Source organism: Chrysemys picta, chromosome 1 (genome assembly GCF_011386835.1).
Source record: "Chrysemys picta bellii isolate R12L10 chromosome 1, ASM1138683v2, whole genome shotgun sequence".
Lineage (NCBI taxonomy): Eukaryota > Metazoa > Chordata > Testudines > Emydidae > Chrysemys > Chrysemys picta.
In genome coordinates this window covers 22,039,116-22,063,890 of record NC_088791.1, presented here as the reverse complement: position 1 = coordinate 22,063,890, position 24,775 = coordinate 22,039,116, and the positions used below count along the sequence as shown (strand labels likewise).

The 24,775-nt window shown below is 38.4% G+C and overlaps 1 protein-coding gene across 9 annotated transcripts in view; it reads right to left on the bottom strand.

Annotated features, from left to right (window-relative positions):
* Nucleotides 1-24,775, bottom strand: part of CACNA2D1 (calcium voltage-gated channel auxiliary subunit alpha2delta 1) — a 660,196-nt gene that overhangs the window by 260,414 nt on the left and 375,007 nt on the right. For all 9 annotated transcript variants that reach the window (XM_065553645.1, XM_065553650.1, XM_008178507.4 and 6 more), the window contains one exon: nucleotides 20,567-20,696. In XM_065553645.1, coding sequence (XP_065409717.1) covers nucleotides 20,567-20,696 — 130 coding nt within the window. The remainder of the gene's footprint in view (nucleotides 1-20,566; nucleotides 20,697-24,775) is intronic.

Genomic DNA, 24,775 nt, shown 5'->3' with positions numbered 1-24,775 from the left:
TGATGATCGAGATACAAAAGGAGCGCTTAAAGACAATAAAGTCATTGCGGAGAAACTAAATGGATTCTTTGCTTCAGTCTTCACAGCTGAGGATGGAGATTCTAAGGGAGATTCCCAAACCTGAGCCGGCTTTTGTAGGTGACAAATCTGAGGAACTGTCACAGATTGAAGTGTCACTAGAGGTGGTTTTGGAATTAATTGATAAACTTAACATTAAACCATTAAACCGGGACCAGACGGCATTCACCCAAGAGTTCTGAAAGAACTCAAATGTGAAGTAGCGGAACTAATTAACTAAGGTTTGTAACCTGTCCTTTAAATCGGCTTCTGTACCCAATGACTGGAAGTTAGCAATGTAACACCAATATTTAAAAAGGGTTCTAGAGGTGATCCCGGCAATTACAGACCGGTAAGTCTAACATCGGTACCGGGCAAATTAGTTGAAAAAATAGGTAAGAATAAAATTGTCAGATACATAGAAGAACATAAATTGTTGAGCAATAGGCAACATGATTTCTGTAAAGGGAAATTGTGTCTTACTAATCTATTACAGTTCTTTGAAGAAGTCAACAAACATGTGGACAAGGGGGATCCAGTGGACATAGTGTACTTAGATTTCCAGAAAGCCTTTGACAAGGTCCCTCACCAAAGGCTCTTATGTAAATTAAGCTATCATAGGATAAAAGGGAAGGTCCTTTCATGGATTGAGAACTGGTTAAAAGACAGGGAACAAAGGGTAGCAATGAATGGTAAATTCTCAGAATGGAAAGGGGTAACTAGTGGTGTTCTCCAAGGGTCAGTCTTCGGATCAATCCTATTCAACTTATTCATAAATGATCTGGAGAAAGGGGTAAACAGTGAGGTGGCAAAGTTTGCAGATGATACTAAACTGCTCAAGATAGGTTTCAGAGTAGCAGCCGTGTTAGTCTGTATCCGCAAAAAGAAGAACAGGAGTACTTGTGGCACATGGAACATATATTGAGGAGATATATATACACACAATATGTATATATTGTATATATATAATGTATATATATCTCCTCAATATATGTTCCATTCTATATGCATCCGAAAAAGTGGGCTGTAGTCCACGAAAGCTTATGCTCTAATAAATTTGTTAGTCTCTAAGGTGCCACAAGTACTCCTGTTCTTCTTTTTGCTCAACATAGTTAAGACCAAAGCAGACTGTGATGAACTTCAAAAAGTTCCCACAAAACTAAGTGATTGGGCAACAAAATGGCAAATGAAATTTAATGTGGATAAATGTAAAGTAATGCACATTGGAAAAAATAACCCCAACTATACATACAATATGATGGGGGCTAAGTTAGCTACAACGAGTCAGGAAAAAGATCTTGGAGTCATCGTGGATAGTTCTCTGAAGGTGTCCACGCAGTGTGCAGAGACAGTCAAAAAAGCAAACAGGATGTTAGGAATCATTAGAAAGGGGATAGAGAATAAGACTGAGACTATATTATCACCCTTATATAAATCAATGGTACGCCCATATCTCGAATACTGCATACAGACGTAGTCTCCTCATCTCAAAAAAGATATACTGGCACTAGAAAAGGTTCAGAAAAGGGCAAATAAAATGATCAGGGGTTTGGAACGGGTCCCATATGAGGAGAAATTAAAGAGGCTAGGACTCTTCAGCTTGGAAAAGAGGAGACTAAGGGGGGATATGATAGAGGTATATAAAATCATGAGTGATGTGGAGAAAGTGGATAAGGAAAAGTTATTTACTTATTCCCATAATACAAGAACTAGGGGTCACCAAATGAAATTAATAAGCAGCAGGTTTAAAACAAATAAAAGGAAGTTGTTCTTCACGCCGCGCACAGTCAACCTGTGGAACTCCTTACCTGAGGAGGTTGTGAAGGCTAGGACTATAACAGCGTTTAAAAGAGAACTGGATAAATTCATGGTGGTTAAGTCCCTTAATGGCTATTAGCCAGGACGGGTAAGGAATGGTGTCCCTAGCCTCTGTTTGTCAGAGGATGGAGATGGATGGCAGGAGAGAGATCACTTGATCATTGCCTGTTAGGTTCACTCCCTCTGGAGTACCTGGCATTGGCCACTGTCAGTAGACAGGATACTGGGCTAGATGGACCTTTGGTCTGACCCGATTCGGCCATTCTTATGTTCTATCTCACTCTCGCACACATTTCTAAGCTTATCTCACTTATTTTGAGTAAATATATAAAGATGTAAAATATTTTTGCTCAGGCGCTGAAAGAGAATAATACATCCGGGGCCTCAGGCATGCAGCTTAGAGTTTGGAATGACACTTTCCAAGCTTGTGTCCTATGGTAACCATGGAGACTACAGGCTCGCATTCTATATGCATGCAAGAGGAGAGGAGGAGGATATGTGGGGCCGTGGGGGTGAATAATTGACAGTCCAAAAAATGAGTTCGCCCCAAAAATGAGCAGGACTTGACCGAAAGTTTGCAGGTTCTTCAAAATACAGTTCAAAATTTAAACCATATTGGACAAATTCATGGCCCTCCATTGTCCTGGTAGCAAGCAAGACTTCTTTTTAAAATGTACTTATTTTTTTATATGTGGTCTTCTCAAGTTCCCATTACTGTCCAGAGTTCCCAGGCTTGACTAAATTTTATCCCACTCAAATGCAGGAGAAGAGACAGTGTCCAGTCTTGTTCGAAAGTATAAGACACTATTCAGACCAAACCTTGCAGTAGATGGAACAATGTCCTCTATTATCCAAGTGAAGCTAGCAAATCCTGAGCCATGTTTCAAATTTGAGCCACCAAAAGAAGTTATGAAAAAAGCAAAAGGGGGCCACATAGCAATTCAACAAACCACATGAATAAAATATGAAACCAAATTAGATATTAAAAGGAATGCAAACTCTGAATCCTTTATCTATGGTTTATTAGCTTCAAATTAAATTAAATTTAATTACTTTATTTTACATTCATTTAATATATTGTTTGGTTGTGTTTTATTTTAATTATTTAATTTTATTTTACTTTGTATTTATTTTGGAATCTGATTACATTTACTTTTAAATGTAAATGTAATGTGAGCAATAAGATACAAACCAAATAATATATGTACTATAAAGTGTTTTTCAAATGGATGATCACTATGACAAGGTGATATGAAAAATAAACATATTGTTGTATTGATAACACCATTTTCTTTTTTGTTAGGTTTATAGAAAAGTGTTTGTTTTTGAGCATTTTTCTTGTTCTGTCTACTGACTGTGTGCCTAAACCAGAGATTAAGAACTCTGGACCTCAGGGATCTCCAACCATACAGGTTTTTGTTCCTGCACATAATTGTTTTTATTAAAATCCACTGGTTTATACTGCATATAGAATTCTCACATACCCTAGATTTTAGTATGAAGTAGGACATATAAGTGTTTCATATGCAATATTAAGCAATGCACATTTTAAAACAAACTGTTAAGTGCTGATTGGATTAAAAACCTGGACTATTGGATGTCACCAAAGACCGAAGATGAGAGTCCCTGTTTTAAGCAATGATCTAATGCACCACCTGGAAAGTCTCACTCTTTGGCCTTGAATCTCACCCTTCAGGGTTGCAAATCTCACTTTTATGGACAGTCAACCCTTGGCATCTCTGGTGTTGGGAAAACAGTAGTAAAGTGACTTGAAGACATAACAACATATGCATATTTGTATGGGGGGGTACATAAAACACAATGCTTAACGTTTATTGCTGGAAAGCTAATGAATATGTAACATTAAAAAGTATAAGAAACAGAGTGAACAAGGGCCCAAGTCAGAAAACTACCAGACCAGAAGCTGAAGGAATAATTCGGAAGAATCAGACCTGAGAATGAGGTGACCATCATGAAGTGAAGGTGAGCTTCCCAGTACCCTGGAACAAAGTGACTAGGGCCCCTACCTGTTCTGTCTTATCTATTTATTGCCTGTCTGTCATAAATATATGATCAGAAACCAAAAGTGACAATAATTCCATCTGAACATTTATAAAGATGAAAATTGATTAAGCCTATATTGGGTGGACTTGTGACTCCATTTCCTGACCTGACAGAAGCAATGGGTAAGAGATGTCTGAGGAGCTACTGTGAAAATTTGGTCTCCAAAATATATTTAGGCATTGTCTACAGATTAAACATTAATTACTCAATCAATTTGGATACAGTATAGTAACAACCCTAGAACCTCCAGGCTTTCCAAAATTTGTAAGAAAATCTGGGAGGCATGGCAGACCCAATGTGTCAATACGTACTCAATACAAAGAGGTCTCACTGGATCAAAATCTGCATTTAATTCACCAGAAGATTATTTTTCACTTACATTTTACTGCATTGTTCGTATCCCAACCAGACATTCAAGCTACAGAAAAGGAGCTGGAATGTGCAGATACCCCATTCCCATTCTGCCTAATCTACTGAGCTAGCCAAAAGGAGGAGCTTTTGCGAAGAATTACCTTACTAGTAGGGACTTCTCTTTGGTTGCATTGAGAATTGTAATTTCTGTTCATTTATAGTGTGCTTCCCACCTGTCACTAGTATGTTTAAGTGATTAAATAGCAGACCATATCCTTGAATGATTATGGGAAAATATGTCAGATCAGTGATCCATACGTACTAATTCCCGGTTTTAAGAACAGGAGTGACAAAACACAGAAAGCTCAGTAGCTGATAGTTCCCATAGAGCTCATTGCTACAACTGCATGCCAGTCTCTCATGGGAAATTAGACCCTAATTACCCATGGTACAGGCATGTTGTTGTAATGGGGAGGGGGACACTAAAGGTTTCAATCTGCCTTTTTCACAGCAACCTTATGAAAATAAAATCCAACTGATTCCTTGATTTAATGGAATGAAAGTTTCTCTCTCAATAGAATTTTAAAATATCAGGGTGAACATATTGTGACAAAGTTCCTCCTCTATCTTGGTGGGTCCTGAGCTTATTGGTGGATTTTCTTGCCTCAGAGATTCACCATGTGGATTGGGGAACAGCCCAGAGACCTCCCCCTCTGGGAGAACCCACAGTCCAGGTCAATTGTGAGGTTTGGGGGGAACCCGGGCCCGTCCTCTACTCCGGGTTCCAGCCCAGGGCCCTGTGGACTGCAGCTGTCTATAGTACCTCCTGTAACAGCTGCAGGACAGCTACAACTCCCTGGGCTACTTCCCCGTGGCCTCCTCCAAACACCTTCCTTATTCTCACCACAGGACTTTCCTCCTGGTGTCTGATAACGCTTGTGCTCCTCAGTCCTCCAGCAGCACACCCTCTCAGCTCCTTGCGCCTCTTGCTCCCAGTTCCTCACACTCCCACCACAAACTGAAGTGAACTCCTTTTTAAAACCCAGGTGCCCCGATTAGCCTGCCTTAAATTGATTCTAGCAGCTTCTTCTTAATTGGCTCCAGGTGTCCTAATTAGCCTGCCTGCCTTAACTGGTTTAGCAGGTTCCTGATTACTCTAGTGCAGCCCCTGTTCTGGTCACTCAGGGAACAGAAAACTACTCATCCAGTGACCAGTATATTTGCCCTCTACCAGACTCCTGTACCCCACTGGTCTGGGTCTGTCACAATATGTTAGACTTTATAATGACAAAATTATCAGAAATAAAGATAGTTATTTGTTAGAACTTTTATTTTAAATTGAACCAAACCACAGATTCAGTGAAAGCCCCATTCTGTGAATGATGGGAGCAATCTCACCATTAGATTAAACAAAACAGGATATTTCTTGTACCAAGAACAGGGGAGGTAGTCTAGCCATACCATAAAGCAATGTAAAATATAGAGCATAAAGCATTATATATGAAAAAACACTGTAATCAACTGAAGATCTCCAAGTACTTTAAAAGGAGAGATGGGGAAAACTGCAGAGTTGAATTAAAATGTCTGTGTTTAACTCATGTCACTAAAGGTTTTCTGTTTTGTTTGGGTTGCTCTTTTTTTTTTTTTTTTAACTTTACATTGCTTTATGATATGGCTGGACTACAGCTAGCTAGCTAGCAAAAAATCAAAATAAATGGGAAAAATTAAAATCTATAAGATTAACAATTCCCCCAGTTCCTCATTTTTCCTCCTTACAAAACAATGGATGCCAGTACATGAAGTTTAACAAAAGCTAAAGAGAGAAACATTTGTGGGAAGCCTTTATAAAAAGACTGGCAACATATTCCTAATTAATTACTTTAAACATAGATCTCTCTCTCTTTTCGAGATTTTCAGATGATTTCATACTTGATTTTTTTCATATTCATATACATATACACACACACAGTGTATACATCTCCCACCCCACGCACATACTATATATGAAAAAAAAAAATCAAATATGTAACCTGAACATCTCCAAATAATGTATTTATAGATATTTATCTCTTTGACCAGCGGTATATTGCCAATATTTTCACAAAGGGTTTGTTAAACCTAATGTACTGGCATCCATCGTCTTTGTGAGGACGACAAATGAGGAACTGGGGGGAATCGGTTAATCTCTTATAGATTTTAAATCCAACAGGGACTATTGTGATCATACAATCTGACCAATTGCTTGAAACAGGCCACAGAATTTAACTTAGTATTTTCTGCATTAAATCCAATAATTTACGGTAGACCTAACAGCATATCTTTTAGAGACTTCCCAACTTGATTTCAAGTGACGGAGAATCCATATATCAAACAAGCATGCTGTCAATCATAACCAAGAGAGAGGAAGCAAGAGCTCTGGCACAACCAGCATATAACAAATGGTTTGCCAGAACAAACTGCAAGTTATATCGATAGTATAGCATGGTGTTCAGTTTGTATAAACTGAAGTGGGTGAACCTGAAGGCAATCCAGGAGCTTCCTTAGAATTTTGCTTTTTAATACCTGCCATTTAATGCAGTCTATCCTTTCTATAAACAAAAATACATATTCATATTTTTCCAAATAGTTTTGATGAATCACAGAGGTTAGCCATTTTTGGCAGGGATAAATTAGAAATATCCATAGACGGGGGTGAACTTCAGAGGCAAATAAAACATCAGAGTCTCCCCTTTGATTTGTTTCAGAGTGCCACAAGTACTCCTGTTCCCTTTGATTTGGTGAGTTTTGACAAGTGAATCCTGTGAGCTCTCTTCATTACAGCCATGCTTTGGACTCTTTCTTAAGGTTTTAAATAATACCAAGCTTAACCACTTGGATTCAATTCTTACTTCTTTTTAAAAATTCTGCATAGTGCACAGTTAAGGCTTTCATATTAAAATATAAAAGTTCTACTGACTCTCAAAAATCTTGGTATCTCTTTTACTGCATAGCTACCCCCACCCCCTTAACCTCCTTGCCTGATGCTGGATATCTTGTACAAATACATACACACTATGGTTATAATACTAAGTAACCAGACTTTTTGGGAGGTTCTTCAAAGTAAAATATGCAGATTATTTCATCCCTTTATACACACAAATGTACAAACTCATTATAATGCTGCCTGGGCCATTCATTTCATTCCTGGTGCTTCACCCAGTGCTTAATTTGTGCTAGGGCTTGATAGGGCTGAGCCTCCGCACCTATATGCTTGCTGCATCAGTTATGAAAGTAAATCATTGCTTGAGTCCCAGCACTTCTTTATTACAAATTAAGCACTGGCTTCACCCCCAATACTATCAATAGCAGAGGATAGGGGTCAGGGAAGGAGAGAAGAGAAGGAGAGAGTGAACCTGACATACTCATTCCCAAAGTGCTTGTAGCCAGCCTTTCAAAATGATTTTTTTCCCGCCCACATGAGTGGCGAACACCAGCTGGGAGAATAACCAAGTGGTAGGGAATTTTTTTTGTCCTATGAACAGGAAGACCAAACTAGGATAAATTACTGTGCAATAACTATGACCTCTTCCACTGATGCAGCATAATTTCTTGATGTATCAGAAGTGACAGATATAAGAACACTTAAAATCTATTTCAGTCTGAAATTCATATTTGGCTGTTTAAACCGACATTTAGAAGGAATGTCTGCGGACAATTGTTGTGCTGGTCTGTCTACTGTAACCAGCTATTCTGTAATTTCTGTAACCAGCTATTCTCATAATTTTTAAGGCTTCCCTCATTTTTAATGCCTGTCTGCTTTTGTGTTTAACAGAAACTCAGTGACTACTGAACCATCCATTTAGTTTCTTGCAGATTTTCTGTACTACTGTACCTCCACTGACTCATCTGCCTCCCCTATTTCATCTGGTAGAATCATGATTCATTTCTTCGTCTCTCTAACTGTATGAAAAAAAATCAACAAAAGGCTTTGAATCACTCACATAGTAATTATTTTTGAAATGCCCTTACTCATTGAATTCAAATGATCAGATTACCGTAAGGAAAAATACAACCAAGATTATCTACACTACTTAATTAATAACTACACTTCGGAAACCATGTCAGCAGCTTCTTAAAGGATACATTTGTGCCGCAGAAGTACTTGCAGCCTGAGCTAATGAATATAGGGTAATATATGATAGAAAAGCAAAAATGCATGATTTACTGCCTCCAACTTCAGGCAAATAACAATAACTATTGGAAATAAAAGCTATCCAAGATGTTTCATGCACAAGCTAGTATTAAAAAATGTTATATGCCTCTTCTAGCCTTCTCTGCATTACTGAACATGACCATTTTGTTTAAAGTAATGCAGTAAAAATAATGACTATTTGATGTTCCTTGAAAAATACTGGTGAGCTATGTTAAGGAAGCTCAAAGGATTTTTGCCTCACCAAAAAAACCCTGCTTTCCTAAAAAATAATTAAAATTAGAAATGGGTGATCTTCAAAAGATTTAGTCTGGGTTCATTTCAAGTAAGTAACTCCGTTTTCTATTTTTCTTATTTTCTGGAGTTCAGCCTAAAACCTTATTGCAGAAATTACAGCTGCTGCTTCTACTTGCTCTAAGTCAATATGGAAAGATTCCCAGACAAGGAGGAAGTACAGAGGCTTGAGTGACTGCAAACAAGCAGCTGCTATTTCAGGACACTAGAGGGAGTGCAGAAAGTTGTTAACCATGCTAAGAAGCTGTTTTGCAGCCAGAGTGGAAAGTTTCATTCAAGGCAGACAGTCCTGAATGTGCACATTACTTTGAAGCTCCTGGCCAGTCAGAAGTGAATTATGTCAGGGGTATAAACCGGCAGCCATTGGATCACCAGTCAGATCCAGTCCAGCCCTATAGGGAGAAGATAGCGCTGCCAGAGGTAACCTGGACTGAATCTGTGGGGTGGGTCTCAGTGCAGTTTCCTGTAATTTTACAGGTTAGTTGGACTTTATTGCTCTGCAGCAGTTATATGTTAAGGTATCTATACAGTCCTTAATCCCAAGAAGGAAAATCAGTATTTGTTTATATAGCAATGGGTTGTAGCGAAGGGCATAGGGAAGTTTGCTACTTGCCTAAAAGGCTGCTGCTGCCTTACTCTTGTTATTCTAAGGGCTTTTCTATACTTACGCGCTGGTTCGGCGGCAGGCAATCAAACTTCTGGGTTCGATTTATCGCATCTTGTCTGGACGCAATAAATCAAACCCAGAAGTGCTCCCCGTCGACTCCGGTAATCCTGCTCGGCACGAGGAGTACGCGGAGTCGACGGGGGAGCCTGCCTGCCACGTCTGGACCGCGGTAATTTCGAACTAAGGTACGTCGACTTCAGCTACGTGAATAACGTAGCTGAAGTTGCGTACCTTAGTTCGAATTGGGGGGTTAGTGTAGACCAGGCCTAAGAAGCAAGCTTAGAATTAAATAAGTAGGGCAGATGTATGTGTGTGACTATATATATTGTTGAGACACAAGGCATGGCTCTGTGCCCTGACTGACAGAGCACTAGTCAGATCCAGCCCAGCCCTGCAGGGGAGAAGATAGCGCTGCCATGGGGTGGATCTCAATGCGGTTTCCTGTAATTTTACAGCACTCAGTGGGAATGAGACTGGGAAAACATCATAAAGGAAGAATCGTAGATTGGAGGCCAAATATCTTTGTGAGCTGTATAATATCACTGAACCAGAGATACCATGTGAGCCTAACAGCTACAGTAAATGTCAGTTTTACTTATTTTGTTGTGTTTATGCTCAATATTGTGGACACTGAAACAACTGTTTTTGTGTTACAACTAAATGTTTTACCAATTTGTCAATATAATACCAAGGGTGACCCTCTTTGAAAGCAGAAGATCTCAGATTGTCAGAAATCCCAATCCCTGTATTTATTTTGTGATATACATATATACAATTTTAGGCCCACTGTTGCATTTTTTTATTTTAAAGGAAAATAAATCTCTAGTTAGTGATATCTTTGGAGTGTTAGTCAGTAAAAAGAAATTTGAAACTGCTCAGAGAGAGAGAGAAAGAAATGGTCTTATGGTAAAGATCGGTACTAGTTTCCTAAGAAGAGAAAAAGTGAATCTTATTATAATGTTCACTTTTGGAACTTAAAGGTTCTGACAGAAAATCCAGCTTTGTTTGGCTACGCGAGAAGGACAGGATACACTGGATGTGGCCGCAGACTGCAACAACTATCGGGGGATATGTTTGCTCAGCATGGTGCTTGCAAGGGTCCTACTGAAAAAACTCAAAGTCCTCCAAGTGCTTGCTGAGAGAGGCTACCCTACGAGTCAGTGTGGGTTCAGAGCTAGATGCTTCATGACTGACAGGTCCTTCATATTGTGCTTGCAAGAAAAAAAGCCATGAACAACAGGCACCTCTCTATGTAGCATTCATTGACCTACAAAAGGCCTTTGACACAGTAAGCAGGAATGGCATCTACTGAAAATTGGCTGTCCACAAAAGGTGCTCTCCCTATTCAAGGAGTTCCATGAGGGAATTAAGGCAACCATCCAGTGTGAAAATGAAACATCATCTGAGTTTAGTATTGATACTGGTATGAAGCAAGGCTGCATCTTAGCACCCACCAGCTTTGGCATCTTCTTCTCTATTCTTCTTTTTGGAAACGATCAATCTGGTATACTAACTGAACCGAGGATGGACGGCAGCTTGTTTAACATCAGACGATTCCAGAGCAGAATGTCTGCCACCCAGCTTATTATTCGGGATGTGCTTTTCACAGATGACGCTGCATTCGTCTCTAATTCACATGATTCATTGCAGGTCATCATGAACAAGTTCTCTGATGCAAGCACCAAGTTTGCCATGGTAATCAGTATCAAGAAAACAGTTGTCATGTCACAAGGTACCAACATTCCACCTAAAATCTGTCAATAATGAAGCTCTGGATAATGAGGAACACTTCTGCTATCTCAGTTCAATTCTTACCAGATCACTTAACCTTGACAGGGAACTTGATGCTACAATTGGCAACGCTTCTGTCATTTTTGGCAAACTTATCTCACGTATTTGGAACAACAAGTTGCTAACCGGGAACAGAAAAAAGTGTCCATCTCTCAGGCTTGTATCATTAGTAACCTCTGTGATGGGTTCCCCCTAGGGTGCCACTTGGAACTGGGTTACCACTGAGCCCTCTGAATCACAACCTGGGCTCCCTCTCACACTGTGCTGCTGTGACAAACTCTAGACTGCTCCCAATCCGACACTCCCACCAGCATTTGCACAGGCAGGGACACACCCTGTTGCAGTTACATGCAGGCTGACCAGCCACTACATGAATCAATAGAGAGGCTACAGCCAAAATAACTCCCAGCTTTCAACCTAGGACCCCCAGAGCTGCTGTTATCCTTCCCTGGTCTAAACCCAACCAGTATGAATTTATTACCCAGTTTGCTCCTCCCTCAATGTGGAGAGGAATATGCACAATTTGCTTGTGTTAACCAAGTTGAGATTTCCCCCAGACACTTCACTTAAAGGAACACTGGTTTAGATTAAAACATAAAACCAGTTTATTAACTACAAAAGGCTAGATTTTAAATGATTATAAGTGATAGCAAACAGATCAAAGCAGATTACCCAGCAAATAAACAAAACCGCAAATGAAACCTAAAATACTAGATTGCTAATTCATATCAAGTCTCTCACCCTAGCTGATGATACAAGAAGTTCACCACGTTTCCATACACAGGTTAGAAATCCTTTTAGCCTGGGACCAACACTTCCCCCAGTCCAGTCCTTGTTCCTCAGGTGTTTCTAGGAGTTCCCTTGTGTGTGGAGTGAGACCTCTTGATGATGTCACACCCCTCCTTATATAGCTTTAACATATGGCGGGAGCCCTTTGTTCCAAAATCAGTCCCCAGCCCAGTTTGTGGAAAAATACAGGTACCCAAAATGGAGATACGTGTCATGTGGTCTGGTCACATGCTCTTCCATGCCCTGCTGCGTCATAGCAGCCATGACTTACAGGCCATCTGGAGTGTTCTCAGGAAGGCTCACCCACTGGGGATAAGCTTCTCCTAAGGCCTATTGTTTTTCCTCATGGCCCATTACCATGAATCAGAGTAGCAGCCGTGTTAGTCTGTATCCGCAAAAAGAACAGGAGTACTTGTGGCACCTTAGAGACTAACAAATTTATTAGAGCATAAGCTTTCGTGGACTACAGCCCACTTCTTCGGATGCATATAGAATGGAACATATATTGAGGAGATATATATACACACATACAGAGAGCATTACAAACATTGAATCTATCTCCCCTTGTAAGTATTCTCACACTTCTTATCAAACTGTCTGTACTGGGCTATCTTGATTATCACTTCAAAAGTTTTTTTTCTCTTAATTAATTGGCCTCTCAGAGTTGGTAAGACAACTCCCACCTGTTTATGCTCTCTGTATGTGTGTACATATATCTCCTCAATATATGTTCCATTCTATATGCATCCGAAGAAGTGGGCTGTAGTCCACGAAAGCTTATGCTCTAATAAATTTGTTAGTCTCTAAGGTGCCACAAGTACTCCTGTTCTCATTACCATGAATGGGCCCTTCCCAACCATCTAGACTGGAAGCATCTTACGTAGTGGGTGTCGCCCAGGTGTAACTACATTTGAAATACAGATACATAGTCAATATTCAGAACTTTAGATACAAAAATGATACCTGCATACAAATACAATAATCATATTCAGCAAATCTTTCTCTTTCCCCAGAAAAGAACATTTCGTTCTTAAGATAGTAGCTTTAAAATAGTAATAATCATGGCAGCTCACTCACTTGAGTTATCTCTTCTGCTTTTTATGACACTTAAAAGCCATCTGACTCTCACTCTGGGAATTTCCGTAAGCTACCCACACAAAAAATAATAATAAAACAAGATTTTCAGAACATTAAAAGCAATCCTGACCCTGAACTTCTGTGCCTGGGTTCATGCTTCAATAACTTTCTTCTAGGTTTAATATTGGTTCCTGCCAGGCAGGCTGGGAGTACATGAAGGCTTGGTGAAACTAACATTTGCTTTAACCTGACCTCAAGCCATAGGGTTTGGTATTTGGAATATGCTGACATAGTGAATTCATTTAAAGATCCACTTCACTGATTATATTTTTTCACAAATTGCTTGGTAATTAAATCATAGTAAACATGCAGAAAATTAGAACAGTATAATATACTACATGGAGCTAAGTAATGGTACACTGCTTTTAGTCAGTTCTTAATTTCAAAGACTTGGACATGAAGAAAAATTCAAGAGCTTTAAAATGTTCTTGTTTGTCAATTTCAGCTGTAGTAGAACAAGAAGCCCATGTGTTTACTTTTCAGAATATAGGGAAGAGATCTCACTATTAATAAATTGTTGTAATGTTTAGGTCATTAAAAACTTATCTCTGCTTTTACAGAAGCTTAGGGGATATTTATTTTTTGTTACATATGTATGGTTCTTGGGGGGAAAAGTACCTCATCTGCATATATTTTTGTTTATTTAATTACGGGAGGCTTCTGCTCTTAGTCACCCTGGAGACAGGCAAATGTCAGGAAGACAAACATGGTTTTATGGCTAAGGATGGGTTATCACCTCTAAGAGTGTTTATGCCAATTCAGAAAAGCTACATTGTGACATTTATCTTGCTTTACTCTCTATGCCAATTTCTTTTAAATTATGTTTTGAAAATTGGATGTAAACTTGGTAATTGCGATTGGTGCTTTGGATAGAACATTTGATAGGAGTTTTAACTGTAAAGACTGCAACTGGCAAACACAATTTGGTGAAAAGGATTTCAAAGAAAACACTGAAGATTCTTATCAAACCATAAAACACAGGGATAAATGAACCCTGCCCTCCCCCTCTTGTATAAAATACCAGTTTGGTTCAAATATAAACCTTATCTTAAGAAAAAACAAGACATGTAAAACATTCATGTTTTAGGAAAAGTCCTATGAAAATTAATGTAGGATTGTGTTATCAGAACAATAAATCTAGGTATAATGTGGGTTTTTTCACCCTTCCAAGGAAAACTTCTAAATAAAAACACACAAATAAGTATATATATTTTCTTGTTAAAGTAACTTTTATAAATACTCTAAAAACGTTATTGAGAAAAGCCTTTAGGAAAAACATGTATAATAGGAAGTGTTTTAAACCTTTGATTATTTCTTACATGTTGAAATGGAAAATTGTTTTGGATGGTTTACTTATAAGTATTTTAACAAAATGAGCATTTAATATAATTCCCTAATATCACTGCTATGTAAATGGTAAAATGCTTTATGCACCAAACTAAAATTTAATGACCTTGCTAAACTGATTAGTAATACAAGAAGCCATTTGAGTATAGAATAATTAAATGGGGAATTAATTAGTTACTGGCTGTGCTCAAGCAACTCCCTCACCCATCTCAGGAAGACAACAATATCCTCTTTCCAAAAAATTATCATGGAGAATTAACTTCTTTAATAACTATTTATGCTAAAATCTCTCTTTAATAGTAGATCCAACAGGTAGTTTAGCACAAGTAGTTAGAGCATACTTTAAGGGACCATTCAAGGTGAAGTGGCCAATTAACAGCCCTGTAGTCATACGTCAAAAAGGGGGTTAGTGGGTTACAAATTGTTGCAATAAGGCATGAATCTTGTGCCTTTATTAAAACCACGATTTTTAGTTTCTAGCTAACTTATGAATTAAAGCTCCCAGGCTTGTCTTTTGAAAGTGTTGGGCAGTTTCCTTTGAGGATGAGGACTGAGAGGTCAGATATAGAGTGATCATTTTGTGAAAAATGTTCACCCACAAGTGATATTTTTTTGTCTTTTATCATTTTTCTCTGTGAGTTCATTCAAGAGCATAGTGATTGTCTGGTTTCACCAACATAGTTGTTAATGGGGCATTTAGTGCACTGGATGAGGTACACCACAAGATGTGATGGGCATGTGTAGGACCCATGGATCTTGAAAGGTGCGTTGTAGGGGGCATTGATTATTGTAGCTGTGGGGATAAGTCTGGATGCTTTGCATCTGTTGTTCTGGCAGGGTCTGGTGCCGCTTTCAGTTGGTGTTTCCTGGTCCAGGGGGAGCTTGCATCTGAGGATGAGCTTAGAGACATACCAATTCAACCAGAAGTTGGTCCAATAAAAGATATTACCTCAGACACCTTGTCTCTCTAAAATCCTGGGACTCCCCTGGCTACAACAACGGTGCATATTTTGATTTTGGTTTTCCCTGATTTGGCAGTAAAAGAAACAAGTAGTAAGAGCTGGCCTACCATTTCTTGTTTCTCTGGACTGTAATTTTTAAAATAAAATTACTTCGCGTCCAACAATTTTAAATTACCCTTTTCTACTCCACAAAAGGTGGGCACAGGAATACTAATATCCCTATTACGTTATCACCACAATTTGAGTTTGATAGCATGAATCTTTATCACTTTCATAGACACAACAAAATAATTCTAAAAAGAAAATTGTCTTGCCTAGAAGAAAAAACACCTTATATTGTATGCATTTATTACCTCTTTAAAATATTTACAATGACGCACAGGAAATGTTTAATATACCTCTACCTCGATATAACGCGACCCGATATAACTCGAATTCAGAAATAATGCGGTAAAGCAGTGCTCCGGGGGGGAGGGGCTGCACACTCTGGTGGATCAAAACAAGTTCAATATAACGTGGTTTCATCTATAATGCAGAAAGATTTTTTGGCTCCCGAGGACAGCGTTATATTGAGGTAGAGTTGTACTCCCTTGGTCTTCTTTAAAATTCATCAGATGTAACATTCCAACCTATTTATAAAATCCTTTATTAATATAACAGACCCTTCCTGAAATAAACCTTACTTATTACCCACATATGGATATTATGAGAATAAAAACTGAAGGGCAGGTCCTATATGTATATGTAAGATAGTCCATATGTAGGATAGATTCCCCTGTCAACAAGAATACCAAAAGACTGGAAAAAACCCTTCAGTTTTTATTCTCATAATATCCATATCCAAAACTTTCTAAGGAATAATTTTCCTAACAAACTTGTAACTTGGCATATTCCAGGCATCTAACCACCTATGGATCATGTGCAAATTCTATTTTTTTAAGGATATGGATGTCAATTACCAAGGCCTCAGAATGATAGTTTTCAGATTGTTCTTAAAGACTTACTCTTTTCCAGGCCAAAAATGCACTAAATCTTACCAATATATTATTTTATAATGTCACATCAGTAGCTGATGTTTCATGACAGCAGCAAATACCATCAGAATTACTATCAGAAGATCTCCATCAGAAAATAATAAATACATATTAATTAATTATTAATTATTATTATAACAACATGCTTGAGCTCATTGGCATATTCCATTATAGGTAAGAATTGAAATAAAAAAAAAACACATTATATATATTTTCATTCTATGGGGGAAATCTCTGGGTAAAGTTAATAGGAGTTTTTCCATTAATTTCAATGGGGCCAGGTCTTCACCTTCACTCTTTAAAAGAGAAAGGAGAATTTAGATTGCTATACCAATAAAAAGAGTGCACCTTAAAATACCAAATCCATTCAGGATAAAAAAATAATACATAACAAATATTTCACCAAACTAATTCAATCATCTGAAAACTCATAACTATTTATCATTGCTCTCAAACATTTCGGAGGAGATTCTCTACTGGGTTACCAGAAGCTGCCTAGACTTATTTAAAGTGATGTCAGTATGTTGAAAAGCTCTTTGTTGCATTTGTATGTAAGCAGTGTCGATTTGTCACTTTTATCAACTATTTGGAACTAATTAGATAATGAAGTGATGGCAGTCTTGATTGCTGAAAATTTATAAACATTTAACTTAGGGTGAACGTTTAATACAACTGAATCAGGAATGACTATAAAAAGTATCTGCATTGGTACCTCATCCAGCACCTCTTCCAAAGTCTGCAGCAACACCAGTACAGAGGTTTAACTGGAGCTATGCAGGCATTTGCTGCAAACTGTGAGAGCAACTGAGGGTGGTATCCCTGAAGCAACTGACCTTACTTGCCTTATGCTGAAGTTTGGCTCAGTTTTGGCTTGCAGTTCCACTCATATGCTTAGAGAGGAGAAGGGTAAAGTTCCAGTGCCTTGTATAGGAATTAGTCATGAAACGAATGTAATTGTTAACAGGAGACACATCTGTTTCCCAAAACATGTAGCAGAAAGTTGATTCTGGGGCCCTTTTTGTTTTGAACAGAATTTTGATTTTATCTTGAGACCTAAATGGAACCCTAAAAAATGCTGAAGATGATAGGCCTGGTTTGTGTCAGTTTTAGCCAGGCTGACACAAGACCTCCCTTTTGGCAAGATTGCCAGTCCATACTCTGCCATGCAGGCAAGAAATGGAGATTTAGGCTCCCCTTATGTTCCTGCTTGACCCCATTCAGAATGCAGGTACAAGAGCACAGACCACTTCCCTGATAGTCCCTTCTGCAAGCACGTGTGCAGGGAAGGGATGTAGAACGGCGAGCAGTGACCTGGATGTGCTCCTCACCACATAGCAAGAGTGAGCTTTTTCACAAAAAGAATGACATAAAACTTACTCCCTATCCACACCAACAGGAGTGAATTGTAATTCTTGGCAGTTACACACTTGTTCTTCCATCTGCTTCTGGTGAGATGCAGTTACGTATCACCCCTAAGCAAGGCTGATTGTAATATGAGGAAGCCAATATCTGTGGTGAGGAATCAGTGATTTTATCTGTGGTGAGGAATCAGTGATTTTAAAGCCCACACTTTAGGCATCAAGAAAGGAACTGAAGATAGGCGAAGCTATGGTCAAAAGACCTCAATGAATATTCAGACGCATGAGGAGAAACATACCTGTCCCTCACTGCCATTGTTTCTAGCTCATGATACCAAGTGTATGGTATGTCAAGAGATGGGATCTGCACAGGCAAATCTCCACAGAGAGGAGAGGATTCAAGGGAACTATCCTTAAGATGGTTCTGTGAGATATAAACATCCAATTCTATATCCCACACTCCCACCCCCCAGATATATAAGAAAAAAAAACATTAAAGAAGCCTAACCCTGTTTTCCAAGCTATAATTCAGTTACAAAAGATATTTGATCTCAGACTCTAAAACTTGTAAATTATGTTTCACCCACTGTTTTTCAGAGGTATTCACTGCAATAGCCCCTCATGACAGTTTGCAAGAAGTCTAGTATGGTCAAGGAGCTGCAAATCAAACTGTTCTAAAATGGTACAACCATTCGTTATGTAATGGGCACCAAAAGCTGAGGAAGAAAACAGCAGTTTGATTCATTTGAACAGCAAGATGATGAATTAACATCAGTTTGAAAATATGTTATCACTCTCCCTTGGGTTATGAACAAAAAAGAAAATGTTCTTGTTGTTGAAGAAATTTGCTTTTGATAAAGAATTATATCCTAGTGTTAAAAACAGTATTTGTTGATACATGACTGTCCAAACTTGTCCGCTATATTCCAGATATTACAGTCTTTTGTCACCAAAAAATAAATCTGGTGCTGTTTTCCGTTCTCATTAATATGAAATCTGTAACTTGCAAGAGTTATAAAATTTATTACAAGTTGGGGCCCAAAAATAAAGTTAATTTGTAACTTTATAAGTCAAAATTACACATTATTACCCTGTAGTGAGTGTGTGTGTGGAGGGGTTGCTGACAGAGAATGAAACCTGACAGGTTTGAAGACTCTCTCTTCTCTGAATCTAAATCAAAAGTCGTATCACCAGGCAGTTTATTCTGGCACTTAATGTGATGGTCAGTGTCAAAAAATCATGAATATCTCATGAACCACATCTACCACAAGTCATGAAACAGTCCTCTCTCATAAAGTATTTACATTTTAATCTTTTAGATCCATTTCATTAAATACGAAAGTCATTCCTGCGCTATGGAAGTGACAGGTTTTTCCCTTTAGATTAAACAGACAATTTGCTAGTAAAATTACTTTAGAAATATTTCTATGGGATATACATGCTTTTACAAATCCTGCCTAGAACCTTAACACAAGATCCAGATCCTTTAAATATTCCTGTGACCACAAATCACATCTCAATTCATAGAACATTAAAAAAATTAGTCTCCCAGTGATGGGAACAATATGATTTCTCATAAGATTTTAGCAGCTAAATGTAAGAAGATCTAAAAATAAGGCAAGGAAATGGCTGTTATCTTCACTTTAATCCTTCAATTAAAATGAACTTTAGCATTTATTAAAGTCAGAATCCCAGAATAATCCTCTAAATCTGTGTCATTCAGACACACCATATGAGGAATACCAGTCATTATGATTCTCCCCTCCCCAATCCTGTTGACATTTCCATTTTCACTCCTATGTCATTTACTGATGCAGATACACAATGATGGCTTTGAATTTTAAAGAAATACAGGTCAGATTAGAGTCTCATTCCTGTTGATGAGATTTTGGCAGACTAGAAAAGTCTGCAGAATAAAAATGAGTAGTGCTAACTACAGAACTAAAAGACAGATCCCTCCTTTTATAATTTTGCAGGCACTTCTATGTGTGTGTAGCATCTCTTTTGTGTCTTCCTACTCCATATCGTACCTTTTTATGAAGTTTCATGCAATAAAATACTCTATTTTGAGAGACAATTTAATACTGAATTTTGGGTTGCTGTAATTACTCACTTGGAAACTTGAGGGCTATTGTTTCCTGTACTGGCTCAGTTTGAAGAGAACTCATTCAACACTCTCTGCTAAAGGTCTGGTCTACCAAAAAGTGCTTCAGATAAGCTACATGCAATACAAGTACTACCATCTTGAACAGCATGCTATGTCAATGAACTGTATATGCTTTTGGAATACTTCAGATGTTTTCAGTGCTCATCTCTGCCTGAGGCTGAAACCATCTAACAAAGAGCTGTCGAGAATAGTTTAAATGAGAAAGCAGCACAAAGAGTGAATGGATGAGAAAATTAGGACATTCACAAGAATTTACTTTCTCAGTTCCTGCTCCCTGATCCATTTCCCAAATTCAGATCTTCTCTCAGCAGATCTTTACCTCTCTCACATAGTAGATAGTCTAACTAAATAAGGCTTCTTCTAGCTCATAATAGGAATATCATGCCTAATGTACCATATGTGAAGCTCTTTAAAAGAAAAGCATTCAAAAAGATATGAATATAAATGAAAAATAGGCATACTTAGCTATTTGCTTTTATGAATGGGGTGCACATAATAAGCTTATTATAATTATAAAACCACGTGTTCACATGCTACTTACAGCCTTCGTAAATATCTGTTGGTATGTGGACTGCTGCATGCTGGTAAGATATTTGTCGTCCAAAAACAGCATCTTCTTCAAACACTGGTCTGATTTTCTGGCTTCCAGATTCACTCTCGTTCTTTTCAGACTTTAAAGGAAAAACATTGAAAGGCCAAAATATTAAATTTTATCTTAAGAACAATTTTATTCACATTTGCCTCTTGGCACAGAATAGACTCATACTCTTTCTCTAATAGCTATCTGTGTGTATAGGTCTCTCTCTCTCTCTCTCTCACACACACACACACACACACACACACACACACACACACCCCATTATCCTCTCTTGCGCTGGTTTTAACCAAGAGATCCCCCATTAAACTCAATGGAATTAAAACTGACATAAGGAAAAGGTGAAACCAGCACTATACACCAAGATTCATATTTTTATATATATATATATATATATAAAACACATACACACAATGCAATGCAAGAGCATTTAATTTTATTGCATGACACTTATTCATAATTAATTAGAGTTACAAGCTCATTATAAAGCTGTAGGTGGAAAAGTGTAAGTGCGATTTATTTCCATATTCCTATTAGGAAATTATCTTGCAGATTGCAAATCCTAAATTGCTACAACATTGTACATTTCATAAGTAGATTTTACATAAATGGCTCGTTTGGCCTATAACAAGAGAAAAAAAGGAAATAAACATGATATAAGTATTCACAGGATTTTTTTTTAAACTCACCATAACAGTTAACTACTTGGAACAGCAATAATAAATATAAAAATAAAGTATCACTATATTGTTATTTTTAGTATTATACACAAAGACACTGATTTTGTAAGCTATATTATGTTTTTAAGAATAATACAGATTTTAACCAGTCAAACATAACTGTCTTTAGATTATTAGTGATGCATTTCTATGCTGTCCATCATTGAGTAATTTAATATTAACCAAATATCAAGGCAACCATAGGATGGCTTGACTGAAATATCATAGCCATTGAAGTATCATAGAATCATAGAATATCGGGGTTGGAAGGGACCTCAGGAGGTCATCTAGTCCAACCCCCTGCTATCATCTCATTAGCTGCCCTACCACTTATCCTAATGCAGTACTAGTTGGAGGTTTGAGCATAATACAGGGTAGTGTGACGTTTCACTGTTCCAGCAGGAAAGCTGGGAGGTATTGCACTTTGGAAGACAGAATGCCTGCCAGAGCTCCTGGGGGAAGAGAGTCTGGGCAGCCCAATACTGGCTATTTTTATGGCATGCAAGTGACAGCTCTATGAAAAGCCAGAGCAGAGAAACAACCATGTTCTTGCCTCCTCCACTCACCCTCTTTGGGGGAGCAGTAAGGGGCAGCAGTCCTATGATCTCCTAAGTGCAGAGAGAGTGATTCTGTCTGTCTCTCTTCAGGCAGTGCAAGGATGTCAGGAGGCTCCTAACACTCCTGTCTGTACTGGGCATCCACATAAGTCTGAGTCAGAATTTACATGAATAGGTAAAATGTGTAGAACACGTTATAATCCTTAGTCCCTATTTAGGGCCAGATGGTGACATATTCACATTGATCAGCATTTATCTTCACAAGTAGTCCAATGGACTTCAGGCCAATGGACTAACATATATCAGCAACTGTAAATTGTTTACAGTCTATCCCTTCTACATTGTACATAGAAGTTTCTCTTTTTTGTGTGATGGAATTTAGCATTAAAACCAGGAAAGTAGATGGAGTAGGATACATCTGCACAATGTTGCATGACACATTTCAGTTTAACACACTATCCACCCCCCCTTAAGAAAACAGGAGTCTCAGTAAGAAGTTCTTGGTGTTATATGTAGATTTTAAACAATCATACTAGATCCAAAAACAGTGATTGTTTATGATTCAAAATGATGGAACATTAACATCGCTCTAGACACAATGTAATTTGGCCCAATTAATGTTTTACCATAATTCTTGCTTTTCAATTATAGGGCAGTGTAAGTGTTTCCAAGTCTGAAATGCCGCCTAACAGTTAGCAAATTTTGGTGTGGTGGTCATAAGTTATTTTCTGGCCTCATGCTGTCCAAACTAATGAGTTAGACTAACTCTGTAAATGAGATCCCAACAACAGGTTGTTGATGTGAGAAAATTTCTCTCATGCCTGCAAACAATTTGATTAAACAAATCACCAAAAATACTGTCGCTTATTTTGAGATCAGCACTAACAGTCTCAAACTATGTTGACATGCTCAGAAAAGAATGCTGGGGGCCATCAAGCCACATTACCACTATAAAATGCCAGAACCATGTAGTGTTTCCCCTCTTTCTCGACAAAGATTATTTGTTTTGAGTTTGCGGAGGTTTTTTTTTTATTTCAAAGCTTCACTATGGTCTGTTCTACATAAAAGTAGTGCTCCCAAGAGCGAGCTTTCATATTTGACTGGAAGGATTATAAAAACTCCGTATTCCACTGAACATGAATCTCTGCAATCTCTTTTCTGCAAGGATTCAATTCAGTTCTGAGTAAGAGATATTAGAATTGTTGATTGCAACTACAGGCTCAGATGATTGCATCTTGCCAAGGGGGAAAAGGCACACATCCCAGAGGGTTCTCTAGGTGAGGTAATCTCTCTTTGTTCCTCCCCTATTATTCTCTTGGGATAGAGGGGGAGTTAGTCTGCCCACTTTCCACCCACCTGGCATGGAGAAGAGGTTGCAGGTCCACTCCCACGTTGAGCTATCACACAGGGGCCTTATGCTTTCACACAAGCTCTAGCCCCAAAGACCCCCTGAAACTCCTACCAGCACTCCTCCCCAAGATGAGAACTCTTGCTTTAGAGATCATCAAGCCAGGGTACGGGATCTTTTCTGTCTATGCTCCATGGGCCCAAAGGGAGAACTACATAGATCTGATGGTTCATTCACTCACTTCCCTCAACTCATTTAGATTCCCTCCCCATATGCATGGTTATGATCATGGTCTCTGTGGCCCCCAAGGGACTGGGCCCAAAGGATTCACATAAAATGCACCAGCAGCCTGCCTTCAAGTGCCTACTTTTGACCTTAACTGGGCTGGCATAGAGAGCCACTGTGATGACAATGGGTACAACCCAGACCCCATTGCCCAGCAAATTTGCCTATCTCCCGTCCACAATCTACAGGCACAAAGTGGTTTAAATGGTGCCTGGGTCCTTCCAAACTGGGTGAATTTCACTCCTAGTCACTAATTGACAAAATCCAGTTGTCATAATGGTTTCTCAGTAATTAATAGGAATTTACCAGTTCCCCCTGAAAAATATATCTTAATTAGAATAATGTAGACTCAGAGTAACGCTGAAAAAACAGTGTATTTTCATTAATCACACAACAACGAGAGAACTAAGAATTATGTTTCTATCAATAGACTAAAATGTATTGGCTACATTTTTAATATCCAGACCAACTTTGTTTTCACAAACATACCACATAGCACATATATTGTGAAGGAAAGTAATCTAATGTAGCTTGTGAATACAATTAAAATCTAACTCCAACCAATTTCTCTCTTGAGGCAGGAGCTTGAAATGCAATCAATAATGGCACAGAAAAATCCCACAGGAGACAGAAGCTGAAGATTAATTTTCCATCTATTCGAACACAGCCTACACTTATTGAATTACATTCTTACTACCACTGACAGTCAGCAAAATCTCTCACTTATTTCTCTGAAATAAATCTCCAGACCAATTTCTCCCTGCCCTGTTTAGCAGATACCATCCGTTTCTCCTTTCAATTCACATTTGTACCAGTTTAGGACATTAACTTTAAGAAATACATTTTTCCCCCAATCATGCACAGTTCAGCACCAGAATAGAGGGCCGTGGATGTTGTGACTAAAGTATTTATTTAGGATTCAGGAAATGTGGATTCTGCCATAATCCTTCTTTGTGACCTTGACCAAGTTGCTTACTGCTTGATCTGAAGTAAACTGGAGACTTCACCCCTACCTACCCATTCCCCCCACCCAACAATCAGGCCCTTAAACTCTATGATCTGGAATAACAAAGACACGTATACGTTGGTTATAACACTGAGCGTTGCAACACCTAACCTTTAGGCACTGTGAAAAATCACTGGAATCCACAAACCCTGGGTTAGGAGCCTAACTCCCTATACAATGCCTGGGGAGAGATAGGTGCTTAAGAATGGTATCCACAAAAACCAGCATGTTAGGCAGGGA